Source organism: Bidens hawaiensis, unplaced genomic scaffold (assembly GCF_021521415.1).
Source record: "Bidens hawaiensis isolate Kalapana, Puna unplaced genomic scaffold, B.hawaiensis_p1.1 tig00020787_1, whole genome shotgun sequence".
Lineage (NCBI taxonomy): Eukaryota > Viridiplantae > Streptophyta > Magnoliopsida > Asterales > Asteraceae > Bidens > Bidens hawaiensis.
The window spans coordinates 48829-66690 of record NW_027493200.1 but is presented as its reverse complement, the minus strand read 5'-3'; the positions used below and the strand labels follow the sequence as shown (position 1 = coordinate 66690).

The following is a 17862-nucleotide window of genomic DNA, read 5'->3' as shown; positions in this document are numbered from 1 at the left end:
ATCAAGATCGGCGTTAATTCAGATAAGCTTTCACCTCTTCTTCCTCATTTCTACAAATTAATTAAATTTATTAAAAATTAAAAATTATTACAAATTAATAATATTCTCGTGTGATTCACATTTTTCGATTCGGATTTCATGTGGGTTTAATCTTTTAATTATTTACTGAAAATTGAAAACCCATTTAACAAATTTGATGGGTAATTTGTGTAATTGTGTTCAGATTTGTTTTATTTATGGGAAATTGTTTGCTGATAAGCAAAGCTACCTGCTTTTTGTTTTTTATATTTATAAAAATTAATGGTTTTTGTGGGGTTTGATCAGTTTTTGTTGGCATTAATTGCTTGCATGGTTGTTTAGGTTTCGATTGTTACGTTCTTTTTTAACATGGGTGTTTGCAATTGCTGTTATGAATTGCACATTTTAGGTGAGGAGAACTTGTTCGGGGGTTTCGGCTGGTTCGATTTAGCAATTGGGGGTTAAATTAGGGTTTGTAAAGGTGGGATTTTTGGTGGGTTGGTGAGTTCAGGGATGAACTATGGGAGGGGGTTTCCAATCCCTCAGTATGGAAATCAGGAGTCGTGGGCTGCGGTGAATGTTGTTCGGCCCGAGAATGGAATCGGGCAGAGTCAGAGTTCTTGGACTGCAGCCATGTTTGGAGGACAGTTTCCGGAAGCCGGTGAGGGTTTAGGTGAGACGCCGAGAAGGGTGGGACCGGAATCATGGATGACAGCTCCGGTCACGGTCAGGTCGACCGGAAATGGAATTGTCGGTCATAGACTTCATGGGAATGGTAGTAATGGTTTTGTGCAGAATGATGGGATTTGGAATCCGGTTATGCACACGAATTCGTATTCCCGAGGGAATATTAATACGAATACGCATATGAATATGAATGGGAATGGGAATGTGAATGGGAGCGGAAGTAGTTCTTGGACTCCAGTGACACCAGGAAAACCGAATCCTCAAACGACAACTATGTTTACTGCTAACAAGCCTCGGAATCAAGTGGAAAATGGGAATTGGGAGGATTTGGTTGGGATGTACCAAGATTTGTTACAAAAAGAGCCTTTGAATTTGAATGAAGTAGCTCAAGACCATTATCAAAGTAATGGAATTCAAACTCGGGTTTCTACTACACCTAATAAGAACTTCAACCCGATCCAAAGCTCTACTCATGTTCCAAGCACAATACATAACCCGAACGCTAACCACGGTTCCGGTTCCAACCATGGAAATCAAGGTCGGGGTTCTAGTACACCAAATATGAACTTTAACCTGATCCTAAACTCAGCCCACGTCCCAAGCACAATCCATAACCCGAACCCCAACCCCAACCACGGTTCCAACAGTGGAAATCAAATTCGGGTTTCTAGTACACCAAATACGAACTTTAACCCGATCCTAAGCTCAACCCATGTTGCAAGCACAATCCATAACCCGGACCCGGACCCGAACCCCAACCATGGTTCCAACCATGGAAATCAAAGTCGGGTTTCTAGTACACCAAATACGAACTTCAACCCGATCCTAAGCTCAACCCATGTTCCAAGCACAATCCATAACCCGAATCCAAACCATGGTTCCAACCATGGAACTCAAAGTCGGGTTTCTGGTACACCAAGTAAGAACTTCTACCCAATCCTAAACTCAACAAATATTCCGAGCGCAATTCATAACCCGAACCCTAACCACGGTTCCAACCATGAAAATCAAAGTCGGGTTTCTGGTACACCATATAAGAACTTCAACTCAATCCGAAACTCAACCCATGTTCCAAGCACAGTCCCTAACCCAAACTCTAACCATGGTTCCAACCTTGGTTCTTCACCTTCGGTCTCATGCTTCCCCTCGGCCGACCCTGCAAATTGGGACTATAATCTTTTGGCGGCTATAGTGAGGCCCACACCAAGCTCAAAAATTCTTGGTGACCAGTTAAACAAACAACCAGAAAACAATGGTGTTCAAGATTTAAATGAAGCACCGGCTCAAAATCCGTTTCCTCAAGTCGGTTCTATGCTTCAAAAACAACAGTCTCCCTCATTCATTCAGAAAGGTGAACATTCTTTATATATTATACACATATGCATAAATGTTATATTGTTATATATCAGTTTTTATTTTTTATAATGATTGAGATCATTGTTTTTATTTTAATTTTTTTAACAGATGGATTTCCGGTCCCATCTCGTCCCTGCTATGATCTAAACTCACCACCAAGATCCGAACTTGATGCGGTCTCGTCTCGGATCACGGGCCCATTCCCATTTGCTCCAATTACTCCTGATGCTCAACAAAAAGATAGACTTGAAAATCAAAGAATTGAAGATGGTGATAACCATTTTGTCGGGGACTCAACGTCTTCGGCAGTTTCAACAACACAAAAAGAATGTTTAGTTGTTGAGGAGGGAGAAGAGTTAGGGATTGACTTAAACAAGACACCCAATCAGAAGACGCCAGCAAGGCGAAAAAAGCACCGCCCGAAAGTTATTAGAGAAGGGAAACCGAAAAAGACACCAACACCCAAAACAGATCCTAACCGTGAGAAAAGAAAGTATGTGAGAAAAACTCCACAAGAAAATGGTGTTGAAAAAAGCCCAAATGGTAAAAGAAAGTATGTGAGGAAGAAGGTTGTTGACCAATCGGATGGTCAACAGAATACCCAAGAGATAATTGAAACTCCCACCAAATCAGTTGTTGAAACTCCGGCCGGATCATGTAGAAGACAATTGGATTTTGACTTGGATGAAAGTCAAAATAAAGAAATGCAGAGATCAACGAAATCAGTTGTTGAAACGCCCGCCAGATCATGTAGAAGGCAGCTGAATTTTGACTTAGAAGAAAGTCAAAATAAAGAAATGCAGGGTAATAAATTAAAGAAAAACTCTCGAGATATAGAACAGGAAAGAAGAATAAACAACATACTCGAGAGATCGGCTATGAATGCTACACTTAATATTATGTTAAATGGAGGTGTAAAGACACGTCAAGAAAGCCCGAAAATCGGTATACAATCTGAGCTAAACGGGCCATCAACACCAATGCCTAAAGCACAGGACCATGCTTTGAATGTGCTTGCAAGAAATTTGACCATGAGAAGCAGATATAATAATCAGGCGGGTCCCGTGCCTATAGATCTCGAAAGAAGAGAACCAAATGGTCAGTCAGTCAAACCAAATGGTCAAACAGTCAACTTTGATGAAAGAAGAGGCGTTAAAAGGCCGTCTTTGGAGCAGATAAATCCGCGTAATTTAAACGCTATGGATTCTCTATATGTTTACCAGAAGCTGTTGGGTGATAATCGTGTTGACAGTACCAACGAGTGGAGTAGAATCATTGAAATCCATAAGAAAGCCAAGATGCAGAATGACGTTTCTACCCCTCGTCCGGAAGATAACTCAAGAACAGAATTAAGGCGACCCGTTTATGGAAACGTGTCAGCTATGCAGTTGGTAAACTCTTGCGTAACAAAAGTCAACAACACATCTCATCAGGTAAACGGACGGCATTTCCAACCACCAATGGCTGCTGGTACACATAATTTACCGAACCATCATAATTTAAGTCAAGGTCAAATTAACTTGTTAACTGCGATGGTTAGCTGGAATCAGACACCTGCTACTCCACCAAAAGATTACTCTAGACCTCCAGTAGTAACATCTACTGCTGCTTTGTTGGATAAAAAGAGGACCACAGTTCAATATTCACCAAGTCAACGGTCGAACCGACCTGATAATATGCCTCACCAGATATCCTTCACAAAACCAAAAGGTACTTATTCAAAGATTTATATTATTGTTGTAAAGATATTACCTTTACAATCATAATAACACAATTAATAGTGTTTACAGTCAAACCAATCCAGCCCTTTTTGATTTGTACTAAAAACATGTTTTGACCTTTGACCCGTTACTGATCTCTTCTAAACACTTATTTAATGCAGGTCGGCCGAGGAAACAAAAAGATGGGGATTTAATTGAGGATATTACATGTATGTTAGAACGTTTATGCATCTATGAAGGATTAGATAAGGAGAGGAATGCACTTGTTCCGTACAGGGGTAATGACGCCATTGTACCATTTGAGCCAGTGAAAAAACGAAAACCGAGGCCAAAGGTGGATCTTGATCCCGAGACAGATAGACTTTGGAGACTGTTGATGGGTAATGAAGGGAGTGAGGCTGCAGAGGCAATGGATAAAGATAAAGAAAAATGGTGGGAAGAGGAAAGACGCGTGTTTCGTGGGCGGGCTGACTCGTTCATTGCTCGTATGCATCTTGTTCAAGGTAAAACAAATTATCTCAAGTTAGCACCATATATGATATGAGAAATTATAATTTTCGGATAATATATGTGAAGGTTACCTAAACATGTCAAATATAATTAGTGTTCAATATGTTTTGAGAAATTAGTGTCTAATCTTTTCCAATAAATATTTAGTGTCAAATATGATTTGAGGAATTATGAGTTTGGGAATTGTGATAATTTTGGGAAACTGGGGCCTCTAGGGATGAGATCGGTACCAAACCGGTACTGAAATACCCATGCCAAGTCTAAACAAAACTGGGTACCAAATTAATTGGTACGGTATGGGTACTAATTAATCATTGGGATGGTGCCCATACCGGTATTTCGGTGTGGTACCACTTTGGTTTTTTTCCCCAAATCTCCATTGATATTGATACCAAATATGATAAATCGGTACGGGTTCCAAATAGGCTAAATCGGTACCATATACCATGTGTTTGGTCATTTTTAGTAGGGATGAGAATCGGCACCAAATACTAAAATACCAAAAAAAAATACCGATACTGATACCGAAAATACCAACCGAGTTTGAGAAAAGTGGGTACCGAATACCATACCGTATGTATCGGTTCGGTATTGCTACAGGTACGATAGCGGCATTCGAAAAAAAATCTCATCCCAGCCCCCAAGTATCTATGTATCTGGTTTAAGTTGTATCAGTTGTGACTAAAAACATATTGGATTACAGAAATACCCTCAAAACCTTTTGAAACGATAAAAATAAGTCTGAAATGACGTCAAAGTGATGCTGGTTAAAAATCTTCATAAAGTTTACGGGCATTTCCGTCATCTACAAATTTTTTTTTTGAATTTATAGGCATATGAGATACAACTATACAAGCTAGGACCTAGGTGGCCTTTAATGTAATTTTAATTAAAAAAGTTGAATACTTGATACATTTTTCATTATTATTTCCTTAATAATATAATTCTTGAATAAATGATTTAAAAGGTTTTACACATTCAAAATCCGACACGTCTCTCGACCAATTCATATGTAATTATGTATAGCGGTCAAGAGTGCCAACGCTAGTACAATCTGAATTAAGAACATATAGATAACTATTGACTCGTTTACTTCTGGTCAAGATTTGGAATATGTTAGTGCACTTACATGTTTCATTGTACGTTTTTATCTTTCAGGAGATAGACGATTTTCAAGATGGAAAGGATCCGTGGTCGACTCAGTGATTGGTGTTTTCCTCACACAAAACGTTTCTGATCATCTTTCAAGGTAAATTAAAAGTAGGCCTGGCAAACGGGTCGGGCGGGTTTTGGTTACGAGTCAGAGTGGGTTCGGATCAAAATTGGCTCTAAGCAAAATGAGTTTGGGTCAATATGGGCAGTTAAAAGTACTCATCCACCTCCATCCACCGGGTTAAAAACTTAAAATGAGTCATTTTAATAAAAAAGTGGTACCCAGTACCCCTGCACCTGGTTAAAACGTGCTGTTTGATATTAGTTACCCGTTTTGACCCGTTAACTAATTTAAGATTTTCAGTTTGATCCGTTGACTCATTTAAGGTCACCCTTTGACCCGCTAACTAATTTTAGGTGACCCAAGTCAACCCATAGACAGTTTATTTGTTGCCTAAATTTGACCCATTTTTTGATGAATGGGTCACAACTGCCACCCATTCACTTATGAACGGGCAGATTTGGATTGTTTTATTTCAAACGGGTCAAAAGTTGCCAAGCATGTAATTTTAATGCATACAACCTCCTAAATCATTATATTCAAGAACTTTGATTATTATTGTAACAATTTTTTGTATAAAACACTAATTACCTTAAAAATAGTCAAAAGTCAAACTTGTTAACTTATTCCCACCATCTGCATTGCAGTTCGGCCTTCATGTCTCTTGCAGCAAAGTTCAGCCCCAAAACAAGTACCACTGAAACACGTTGCGAACGGGGCGCGTGTGTATTGGTCGCAGAGCCGATTGAAACAATATTACCAACTGAAAAACTAAGAAATCAGCCCGTATTCAATGCAAGACAGTTTGTATCCTATGGATCATCAACAAACTATGCAGCAAATACCCAAAACAAGACATCAGAAGAGTTGATTGTCTCACAAGATTCCCTAGATTCCTCCACAATTCAAATCATTGATGAAAGTAGATCGAGTGCCGGGTCAAACTCAGAAGCAGAAGACCAAGCAATTGGGTTTGCAACCAGTAAGGAGCCCAGTCCAACTAAGCATACCCCGCCCGAGAAGGTTACCATGTTCAAAGAACTTTTCAGTCAAAACAACTGGACCGCACCACTAAGTAACCGCTCACAATACACGCATCACTCACCGAAAGCACCAATATCTAGCCCGTTTCAAATGAATATGACAACGAGCTCGCAAAATGTGGGGGGCCATGATTTTGGGTTGTTAGGAGGTGAAAACATATCTTCTTTGCCTTCAAGTAATGTAACTTACCAACAAAAACTGCCGCCTCAAGGTCACCAATATGGCGGCAGTCATCCATCGCCAGCCAAACCGGATAACGGTGCACGGAAACCGGACTTGTGTGGTGAGGATGCGGGCCCGGAAGCGAGCTCAAAGGAGCCCAATTACGGCTTTCATGACCCGTTAAATGGGGAACATAAAAATGCCTCAAAGGGTAGAAAGGGAATGCAAGAAGATGAGAAAAAGAAAACGTTTGATTGGGATAGTTTAAGAAGGGGAGTGTTCTTGAACCGTGAGAAAAAAGAAAGAAGCAAAGATGCAGCAGATTCACTTGACTATGAAGCATTAAGACGTGCACACGTTAATGAGATTTCAGATGCTATTAGAGAACGCGGAATGAATAATATGTTGGCAGATAGAATAAAGGTACTACGAGTTCATTATGAGCAAAATGAGAGTGAAAACTATGATTAGTAATTAATTATTTATATTATTATTCTTAAATGTAGGATTTTCTTGACCGACTAGTAAGAGACCACGGGAGTATTGACCTAGAATGGTTACGAGATGCACCTCCAGACAAAGCAAAGTAAGCTCTTTACACAAAGTTTGTTATTATTATTTATATAATAGAGATTTATACTAACAAAATTATATTGCAGGGATTATTTACTAAGTATTCGAGGATTAGGACTGAAAAGTGTGGAGTGTGTGCGTCTATTAACACTTCACCATCTTGCTTTTCCTGTAAGACAATTTTTTATTTTTTTTAAATGTTGAAAATTTCATTTTTTTACAAGATAAGTATCTTTTTTAGGTTGACACGAATGTCGGGAGGATAGCAGTGAGATTGGGGTGGGTCCCGCTTCAACCGTTACCTGAATCACTCCAACTGCATCTTTTGGAGATGTAAGTAATAATACTAATTTAATATAAAAAAGTTTCTGATTTCTTTTTACGCAGGTATCCTGTGTTAGAGTCGATTCAGAAATATCTTTGGCCTAGACTGTGCAAGCTGGATCAGTTGACATTGTAACCAACACTTAATAATTTATTTACTTATAATGTTTTACCTTAAAGTTGCTAGCTTTACTGATTAACATTCGGTTTAATAACAGATATGAGCTACACTACCAAATGATCACATTTGGAAAGGTTTTTTGTACAAAGAGTAAGCCAAACTGTAATGCATGCCCTATGAGAGCAGAGTGCCGACACTTTGCAAGTGCCTTTGCAAGGTATGTTAGTTGTTAAATAACTTAGGCTAAAAATTTCATGCCACACTTTTTTAAGAAATAAATATAATATAAGTAATATCTATATGTTGCAGTGCAAGGCTTGCCTTACCAGGGCCAGGAGAAAAAAGAATGGTACCTTCAGATGCACCAAATTCAACAAATGCAACGTTTACAGTCCCGCCTATTATAAGTGTGCCCATGCAACTACCTCCGCTTGAAACAAACTGCAGTACGAACAAACAACTGTCGTGTGAACCGATAATTGAGGAGCCAACAACTCCAGAACCAGAAATAGCAGAACTATCATTAAGTGACATTGAAGATCAATACTATGATGATGCAGATGAAATCCCAACTATCAAGCTTGACATGAATGAATTCACAGCAAACTTACAAAAATTGCAAGATAGCATGGAGATTCAAGGCGATATGTCAAAAGCGTTAGTTGCGTTAAATCCACAAGCCGCTTCTATACCTACACCAAAGTTGAAAAATGTTAGTCGGTTACGGACCGAACATCTAGTGTAAGTCTGCTCTATATTCTTACTCAAATATCGTACAATATGATAGTTAACTACCAAATAAGTCAAGATTACATAAAATTTTTAACTCACCGTCATTCTGCGACAGATATGAGCTTCCAGACTCTCATCCGCTTTTAGAAGGGGTTAGTAATTCTGTTTAGCTAGCCAAATATACACATGCCATTTCATGACATAGATTAACTAAAATTTGTTTTTTTTTTTCAGCTATACAAAAGAGAAATTGATGACCCGAGCCCTTACCTTCTTGCTATATGGACGCCAGGTCAGCATGTTAAATTTGTTTACTAGTAACGAAATGCATATTTTTGCATTATGATCTCATAAATGTAACACAATTTTTTGCAGGTGAAACCGCGCATTCCATGCAACCTCCTGAAAGAGGATGTCAAGCCCAAGAACCAGGAATGTTATGTGACAGAACAACGTGTTTCTCCTGCAACTGTATAAAAGAAGCAAACTCACAAGTGGTTAGAGGAACTATCCTGGTAAGAACATTTGATTTTAAGAAACTGTAAAACAATCTATGTGGCATTAATGTTTTGCTTATGTCACCTCTTTGATTACAGATGCCATGTAGGACAGCAACGCGTGGGAGCTTTCCGCTCAATGGTACTTACTTCCAAGTTAACGAGGTACATTTGAAATTAACAAATGAGAATAAATATAAAATGTAATTCGTTAGACTTAATGTGATCTACTTATGTGCGCAGATGTTTGCTGATCATGCATCAAGTTTGAATCCAATTGACGTTCCAAGGGCATGGATCTGGAACCTTCCAAGAAGAACTGTTTACTTCGGGACTTCCGTATCAACAATCTTTAAAGGGCTGACTACCCAAGAAATTCAACAATGCTTTTGGAGAGGTATGTTGTATGTAGAGCTTAAATTAATAATGTTTTTTGTCACATAATGTATATGCTAACGACACGCTGTTAAACATTTGCAGGGTTTGTTTGTGTGAGAGGTTTTGATCAGAAAGCGCGGGCACCTAGACCTCTAATGGCAAGATTGCACTTTCCAGCAAGTAAGTTAGTCAAGACAAAAAAATGAAGACAAATAGAGCAGCCAGCCGGGTTCAGGGGTAAAAAGGTCAATTGGTTAACAAACTGTTGTATATCCATTTATCCATCTTTAAACATGACCCCATTGCATGCGTCTGCGTGTAACCTTTGACAACAATGAGAAGCTGAGTGATAGTGGGCTCATTCGCAGCCATCTGCCATTATTTGATACACAATTGCTGGTATCGTTATTTCGTTTTTTTTAAACAAGTGATTTTTTATTGATTAGCAGATTAAAGGAAAAAAGAAGAGTTTAGTTGACAGTAGTTATTTTTGGATTTTTCAGTATGTATTTTCCTACAGCTTTGAAATAATATCATCTATCAGAAGCCATTGCTTCAAACTTTAGGTACCATACAAGAAATTTACTGGAAATTTTTAGAAATGCTTTTAGATCATCCCTTATTTCTGATGTTCTTTTATCTATGTCCATATTTTTTGGCCTATTTTAAATCCAAGCAGTTGATAATTGATACAGTTATATAAAGTTACATCATTTTCATAAATCTATCAAAAAATTTACCTTGGTCTCATAATCATAAATTTGCATTGGTTACACGCTAGCGGATTTAGAAGAAAAGCTTAGAGGTATACCAAATTTTTTTTTTTGGACCAAGGTGTATCCTAATATTTAATCGGGAGTATCCAAATACATAAAGAAATTTTTTTTCACTAATTTTGCACTTCGTCGTGAAAGTTGAGGGGTATCCGGTCATCCCTTGGACATCCCCTAATTTTGCACTAATTGAAAAGCTCTAAACAAAAACATTACAATAGGTGTGTAATTAGATTAATGGTATATAGATGATATTAAGGTATTAAAATAACAATGTTTTCTAACCACATAATATGAGTTGTGCCTTGAAAAAACATACTAGGAGTTATGTAACATTGTCTTACCAAATTTAAATGAATAATAATATCAGCTATAAAGTCGACGGTTGATTAGGTTGTATGTCGACTAGGAATTAGGATGGCATATACTCGCTTACAACCTCACATACACATAAAATAATTAGACAGAGAGATTACAAGTAAAGCATATTGAAGTTTATTTAGAAGCTTAATAAAATAAAAGAGTATTAAGATACAAGATATCAAAAAGAAATTACCTTATTTGCATGAATTGGATACGAGTTAAATTGTGTTAAGAACAGTTCAAGTTCAAACCACCTGCGAGAAATCCAGTATGTGCATCACGACAAAACAATGGTTAGGACATACTGACATATCGACGAAGAAGGTTAAAAACTGATACGACTGGAATAACGGTTGAAAAGAATATGAGGTTTGAAACATCATATAGAAATCTAGTAAGTAAATCACGATAAATCAACAATTAGAAAGGCAAACAGAAAAACAACGTGGACAAGGTGGAAAAACAAAATTTTAAAGGTCATGTTAAAATGCTAAAATTACGAAATAGCTTAATTCCGTCCTGAATATAAATCCAAATCAACTCACCGGATCCAAAAGCTATATATTCACACTATTGTTAATAAGGTTATATGATTGACCCATACGGAAATGACATCGGTAACGTTCAAAAATAATTAAAAAAAAAATTAATTATGTGATTTATAATTGATAGTTGTACAATAACATGCTGTAACGTCCAAAAATAATATAAAAATATTAATTATGTGATTTATAGTTGATAGTTTGTACAATAACATGCTGCAAAAATATATTGATAATACAACATACCGACGTAGTTATTCAAACATAAGATATGTTAAATAAAAAACTAAAAAAAATTGCATAATGAGGCATGTAAGAAATGTTAAAGGTGTAAATAGATCAATGGTATAGATGAGATTCATAAGAACTCTAAATGTCTAAATAGATTAATGGTATAGATAGTATTCATGTATTTACACACCCTTAAATTATGACATGTTGATCATCCGATACGTTACAAGTTATTTTGAGCCATGTGCGTTTTGTGCAACCCAACACAAAAATCATGTTATTGTATTTTATAATCTTGTAAATGTATTTGCCAAAATAACTTACGTTTAATCAAGTTTTGTATATAGATCTTTAATTCATAGTGAGGGGAAGGTCAACCAGACTTTTGTGACCAATTATCATTTGAATATGTAAGGATTACCTTAGCTTCATCATCCTGGTGTGATAGATAATTTATAAAATAATAGTGTTTTCTAACTACATGTTAGGAGTTATGTAACAATGTATCATCAAATTTAAATAAATAATGCAACACAACCTCACATATATATAATATCTAGACATATAGACTGCAAACATATAAATAATATCTAAATATTGAAGTTTATTTAGAAGTTTGATAAATAAAATGTATTAAGATACAAGATATCAAAATGAAATTACCTTATCTGTATGATTTGGATATGCGTGAGTTGAATTGTGGTCAAGAACAATTCAAAGTCCGAATCGCCTATGAGCAATCATGTAAGGGCATCATGATATTCAAATCAATAGTTGGAAAGATATACAAACAGATCGACAAATAAGGTCGAAAACCATGCGAATATTATAAAAAAAACATTCTATAGGGAGACTAGCTAAATCATGGTTGTGAACAATTCAAAGTTCAAAACATCTGTTAGTAATCGTAAATCGTGATAAATTAACAGTTAGAAAGGTAGACAAAAAACGACGTTGAAGGTTGAAAGATAAATTAACGATCATGTAAAAACGCTAAAACTATGAAATAGCCGATTCTCGTCCTAACTATTAAACATAATGAACTCATCGGATCCCAAAGCTATATATTCACACGATTGTTAATTAGGTTTTACGATTAACCTAAATGGAAGTTACTTCTGTGACATCTAAATATAATAAAAAATAATTGTGTAATTTATAGTTGATAGTTTGTGCAATAGCATGTTGCTAATATATATTGAAAATACAACCGTCAACATAGTTATAAAGACAAATATATATTAATTGAAGAACTGTAAAAAAAAGGTATATAAATAATACCAACTATTGACTATTGAAAATTAACAGTCTCAACTAACAAAATGTTTGCTCAAATAGTCCACGACTAACATAACCTTAACGTTATTAGTTGTCGGTCGTCGAAAAACGTTTTTGACCGGATTACTCCGATTTAGCCGAAAAGCTCAACCTTTTTCATTCCAAACCTCTTTGTATCGTTAGATCTAACTAACATGATCATCTTGAGGTCTTCCTCTAGAATAGTAGTATATAACAATAACAATTCGTACATGTCCTTTAGGCTCATATAAATTATAACATATATATTAACATCACTTTGATAATTGAGTAAGATATCAAAAAGAAGTTGCCTTATTTGCATGATTATGATACGACTTTAATTGTGGTCAAGAACAGTTCGAACCACCTGTGAGAAATCATGTATATGCATCACGACAAATTAGTTATTAGAAGGACATACAGACATATCGACGAAGAAGGTTAAAAACTGATACGATTGGAATAGTGGTCGAAAAGAATTTGAGGTTCGAAACATCTTATACAAATCTAGTAAGTCACGATAAATCAACAATTAGAAAGGCAAACAAAAAAACTACGTGGACAACGTGGAAAAACAAATTTTTAAAGTTCATGTTAAAACGCTAAAATTATGAAATAACTTAATTTCGTCCTAAATATAAATCCTAATCAACTCACTGGATCCAAAGTATATATTCACACTATTGTTAATAAGGTTTTATGGTCGAACCATATAAAAATGACCTCGGTAACATCTAAAAATAAAATAAATATTTATTGTGTGATTTATAATTGATAGTTTGTACAACAACATGCTGCAAAAATATATTGATAATACAACATACCGACGTAGTTATTCAAACAAAAGGTATATTAATTGAAAAACTATAAATAAATAAAAAATGCATAATGAGGTTTAAGAAATGATAAAAGTGTAAATAGATCAATGGTATAGATCTATACGAGATTCATAAGAACTCTAAATGTCTAAACAAATTAATGATATATATAGTATTAATGTATTTGCGCATCCTTAAATTATGACATGTTGATCATTCAATACGTTACAATTTATTTTGAGCCTTGTGCGTTTTGTGCAAGACGACACAAAAAAGCATGTTATTGTACTATCTCCCTTCAACCCTTTGAGCGAAATACAGATTTTATAATTTTGTAATGTTTGCCACAGTAACTTACTTTTAATCAAGTTTTGTGTATAGATCTTTTATTCATAGTGAGGAGAAGGTCAACCAGACTTTTGTGACCAATAATCATTTGAATATGTAAGAAATACTTTAGCTTCATCATCCCATGTTTTGGATAATTTATAAAATAATAGTGATTTCTAACTACATATTTAGGAGTTATATAACAATGTATCATCAAATTTAAATAAATAATGCAATACAACCTCACGTATACATAATATCTAGACATATATAATGCGACCATATATATATAATATCTAAATATTGAAGTTTATTTAGAAGTGTGATAAACTAAAATTTATTAAAATACAAGATATCAAAATGAAATTACCTTATCTGCATGATTTGGATATGCGTGAGTTGAATTGTGGTCAAGAACAATTCAAAGTCCGAATCGCCTATGAGCAATCAAATAAGGGCATCATGATAGTCAAATCAATAGTTGGAAAGATGTACAAACAGATCGACAAATAAGGTCGAAAACCGAGCGAATATTATAAAAATACATTCTATCAGGAGACGGGCTAAATCATGGTTGTGAACAATTCAAAGTTCAAAACGCCTGTCACTAATCGCAAATCATGATAAATTAACAGTTAGAAAGGTAGACAAAAAAACGACGTTGTAGGCTGAAAGATAAATTAACGATCATGTAAAAACGCTAAAATTATGAAATAGCCGACTCTCGTCCTAACTAGTAAGCCTAATGAACTCATCGGATCACGAAGCTATATATTCACACGATTGTTATTTAGGTTTTATGATTGACCTAAATGGAAATTACTTTTGTGACATCTAAATATAATAAAAAATAATTGTGTAATTTATAGTTGATAGTTTGTGCAATAACATGTTGCTAATATATATTGAAAAATACAAATAAAGGAAAACATATATTAATTGAAGAACTGTAAATAAAAAAAATTGTATTTAAATAATACCAACTATTTTCTATTGCAAGATAACAGTCCCAACTAACGAAATGTTTGCTCTAATGTTCCACGACTAACAGAACCCTAACGTTATTAGTTGTTGGTCGTCGGAAAAACGTTTTTAACAGGAAAATTCCGATCTAGCCGAAAAGCTGAACCTTTTCATTCCAAACCTCTTTATAATGTTAGATCTAACTAACATGATCAGCTTGAGGTCTTCCTCTAAAATCGTAGCATATAACAATAACAATGTGTACGTAGAAAGAAATGAGTTAGAATATTATATTTTACAAAAAGACAGAAATGAGACATGAATGATTAATACATGTTCTTTAGGCTCATATAAATAACAACATATTTACATCACCTTAATGATTGAGTAAGATATCAAAAAAGAAGTTATCTTATGTTGGGTTCGTAGGCCTTGTTGGCCCGGTTTATTATATGAAGTCAAAGAGGAGACGGGTGTGGGCGGTCGGGCCCAAGCCCGGCCCGGTTTAGATTTCTTGCATAATAATTTACTAACCCTAGTTCAGTCTCTATATAAACAACATTATGTACTTGTAATATTTGGTCACTCAATAAAGATATACCTAGTTGCCACCCGTGGACGTAGGTCAGTTTAGACCGAACCACGTTAAATCCTCGTGTTCGTTTATTGCTTTCGTGTCGTGTTCGGTTTCGTGTGTACGTTTAATCCTAACAAGTGGTATCTAGAGCTTAGGTTCAGATCACGCGAAGAACACGTTGAACCCGCCGAGTCGCCGCCAAACCATCCAGCCGCCGCCACCCTACTGCGCTAGGGTTCCGCCGCCGCCTACGGTTTTCCGATCGCCGTTAGGGTTTCCACCGTCGTTTCGCCGCTACTAAACCCAGCCCGCGCGATCTGCGTTTTTTTGTTGGTTCCGTTTGAAAGCTGTAAGCATCGTATTGTTCGATTCCAGGTTGTCTCTTTTGTTTCCGCTAGTGGCGTTTGAACAGAGAAGAAAAGAAGGGTTTGTATTATTATTTTTCTCTTGAGATTCATGCCAGACTAGGAAAAGAAAAGGAAAAACAATATTATTTTGTTGACAAGGGAGTTCAATGGCCACCAACTTTATCCAGATTGTTTAATTTTTTGAGAGGGCCTAGCACTTTAGACAATAAACAATTATTTGGATAAAATTCATATATTTTTTGGTTTGCTGTTGGTCCGTGACTTAGGCTGTTGCCCAAGTTCAATATTTTTTGGTTAAGCAAGAACGAGTTAAGACGAGCCAATAACAGTTCAATCAAGATCCTGTTTTAGTTGAAGAACCGTTGTCAATTAGAAGAAGCGTTAAAGAAACCAAAACCAGTGCCAACCGCGTTTGTCAGGTTTATAGTTTCAGTTTAAAGTTTCAGTTTCTGATTTTCAGTTCAATATTCCGCTACGTTAAATAGGTTGATTGTTTAACAGAGTTCAGTAGAACGGTCGTTAAGTTCAGGCTCGTGTTGCTGTGTCTGTCTCTGTTTTTTATCCAGTTTTTCGTTTTAGTCATTGTTATGGCAGAAGACGGAAAGTTTTCGATACAGAAGTTTGACGGACAGAAGTTTGGTTGGTGGAAGATGCAGATTGAGGCACTACTTTGTCAGAAAGACTTGGATGTAGTGCTTGAGGATGAAAAACCAGAAAAGCTGTCAGAAGCAGATTGGAAGAAGTTAGACAAGAAAGCTAGGGCTTGTATTACTTTGTCGTTGTCGGAAGATGTGGCGTTTAACATCATGAAAGAAACCACAGCACGTGGTATGATGGAGGCGCTATCCAACATGTATGAGAAGCCTTCGGCAGCGAATAAGGTCTACCTTATCAGAGAGCTAGTGACAACTCGAATGAAAGAGGGTGGGTCAGTTACAACTCATATCAATAATCTTAATTCGATCTTGTCCCGCTTAGTGTCAGGTGACATTAAGTTTGATGATGAAGTTCAAGGCCTCTTGTTATTATCCTCTTTGCCCGACAGTTGGTCGCAAACAGTGACTGCAGTTTGTAGTTCGTCTACAAATATTACTTTCGATGGGATTCGAGATCTGATTCTGGGAGAAGATTCAAGACGCAGAAGTTCAGGTGAATCATCAGGCAATATGCTAGTCACAGAAGGTAGAGGTAGGGGAAAACAGCGAGGCAGTGGGAGCAGGAAGAGGAGTCAGTCTAAGACTCGTAAGGATATTGAATGTTGGGGTTGTAAAGAGAAAGGACACTTCAGGAATCAGTGTCCGAATGGTAAGAAAGAGGTGAACGTTACAGAAGACGACACAGATGACGGGGTCAGTAGTGATGAGGCTTTGGTTTGTAGTGTTGAGAGTAGCGTTGATGCTTGGGTGATGGATTCTGGTGCATCGTTTCATGCCACTCACTGTAGTGAAACGATGAAGAATCTTAAATTTGGGGATTTTGGAAAGGTTCGACTAGCGAATGATGATATTTTAGAGGTTACGGGTATGGGACTTTGAAAGACGTGAGGGTTATTCCAAGTTTGAAGAAACGTTTGATTTCAGTTGGGCAGTTGGATGACCAAGGGCACGATGTTAAGTTCGGGAATGGGCAGTGGAAAGTAGTCAAAGGGAATCTCGTTGTTGCTCGTGGAAAGAAAATGAGTTCATTGTATATGGTCGGCATGTCATCAAAAGGAGTGGATCCAGTTTTGGTGAAAGACAAAATCCGGTTCACAGAATCTCGTGGGCAGAAGAAGGTTCGTTTTGCAAGTAACAAACCCAGAGCCAAAGTGAAGATTCAGGATGAACGAGCTAGGAAGGTTAAATCAGTTGGGGGACATCGTGACAGTGGGAGCACAGATCGTGTTTCAGTTACAGTTCCAGGTCGACAGTGGATTAAGAAAACCAGTATTCCAGCTGTAAAAGTCTCTCCAATGAATTACTTGCTGAATATGGAGAGTGTTTGTTCTCAGGTTATCTCAGGATCCGGTAGTTCGTTACAGTGGGAGCCGGTAGGGACAGAGAATGGGTCAGGGGCAGTTTCAGCCGTGACTGACGTGTTGGAGCTCCGGGGAGCTTCAACGGGCCTTCAGGTTAATTGATGAGAAGGCGGTGGCAACTAGAAGAAGTTTAATGTTCAGATTACAGAAGTACAATCAGGAGTGCAGACGAGAGTACTCAAGGCCTCCGAGTGGGAGATTGTTGGGTTCGTAGGCCTTGTTGGCCCGGTTTATTATATGAAGTC

General features: G+C 36.8%; 1 protein-coding gene across 1 annotated transcript; it reads left to right on the top strand.

Moving 5' to 3' along the window:
* The first annotated feature begins 376 nt into the window (after window positions 1-376).
* Window positions 377-9941, top strand: LOC143561783 (uncharacterized). The gene is made up of 17 exons (XM_077049766.1): window positions 377-2056; window positions 2170-3771; window positions 3944-4285; window positions 5451-5541; window positions 6153-7134; window positions 7218-7297; window positions 7371-7455; window positions 7526-7617; window positions 7672-7740; window positions 7827-7946; window positions 8039-8470; window positions 8577-8613; window positions 8696-8753; window positions 8837-8976; window positions 9058-9123; window positions 9202-9355; window positions 9439-9941. The coding sequence occupies exons 1-17, from the start codon at window positions 532-534 to the stop codon at window positions 9540-9542; spliced, it is 5979 nt and encodes a 1992-aa protein (XP_076905881.1). The 5' UTR covers window positions 377-531; the 3' UTR covers window positions 9543-9941.
* Window positions 9942-17862: the final 7921 nt, after the last annotated feature.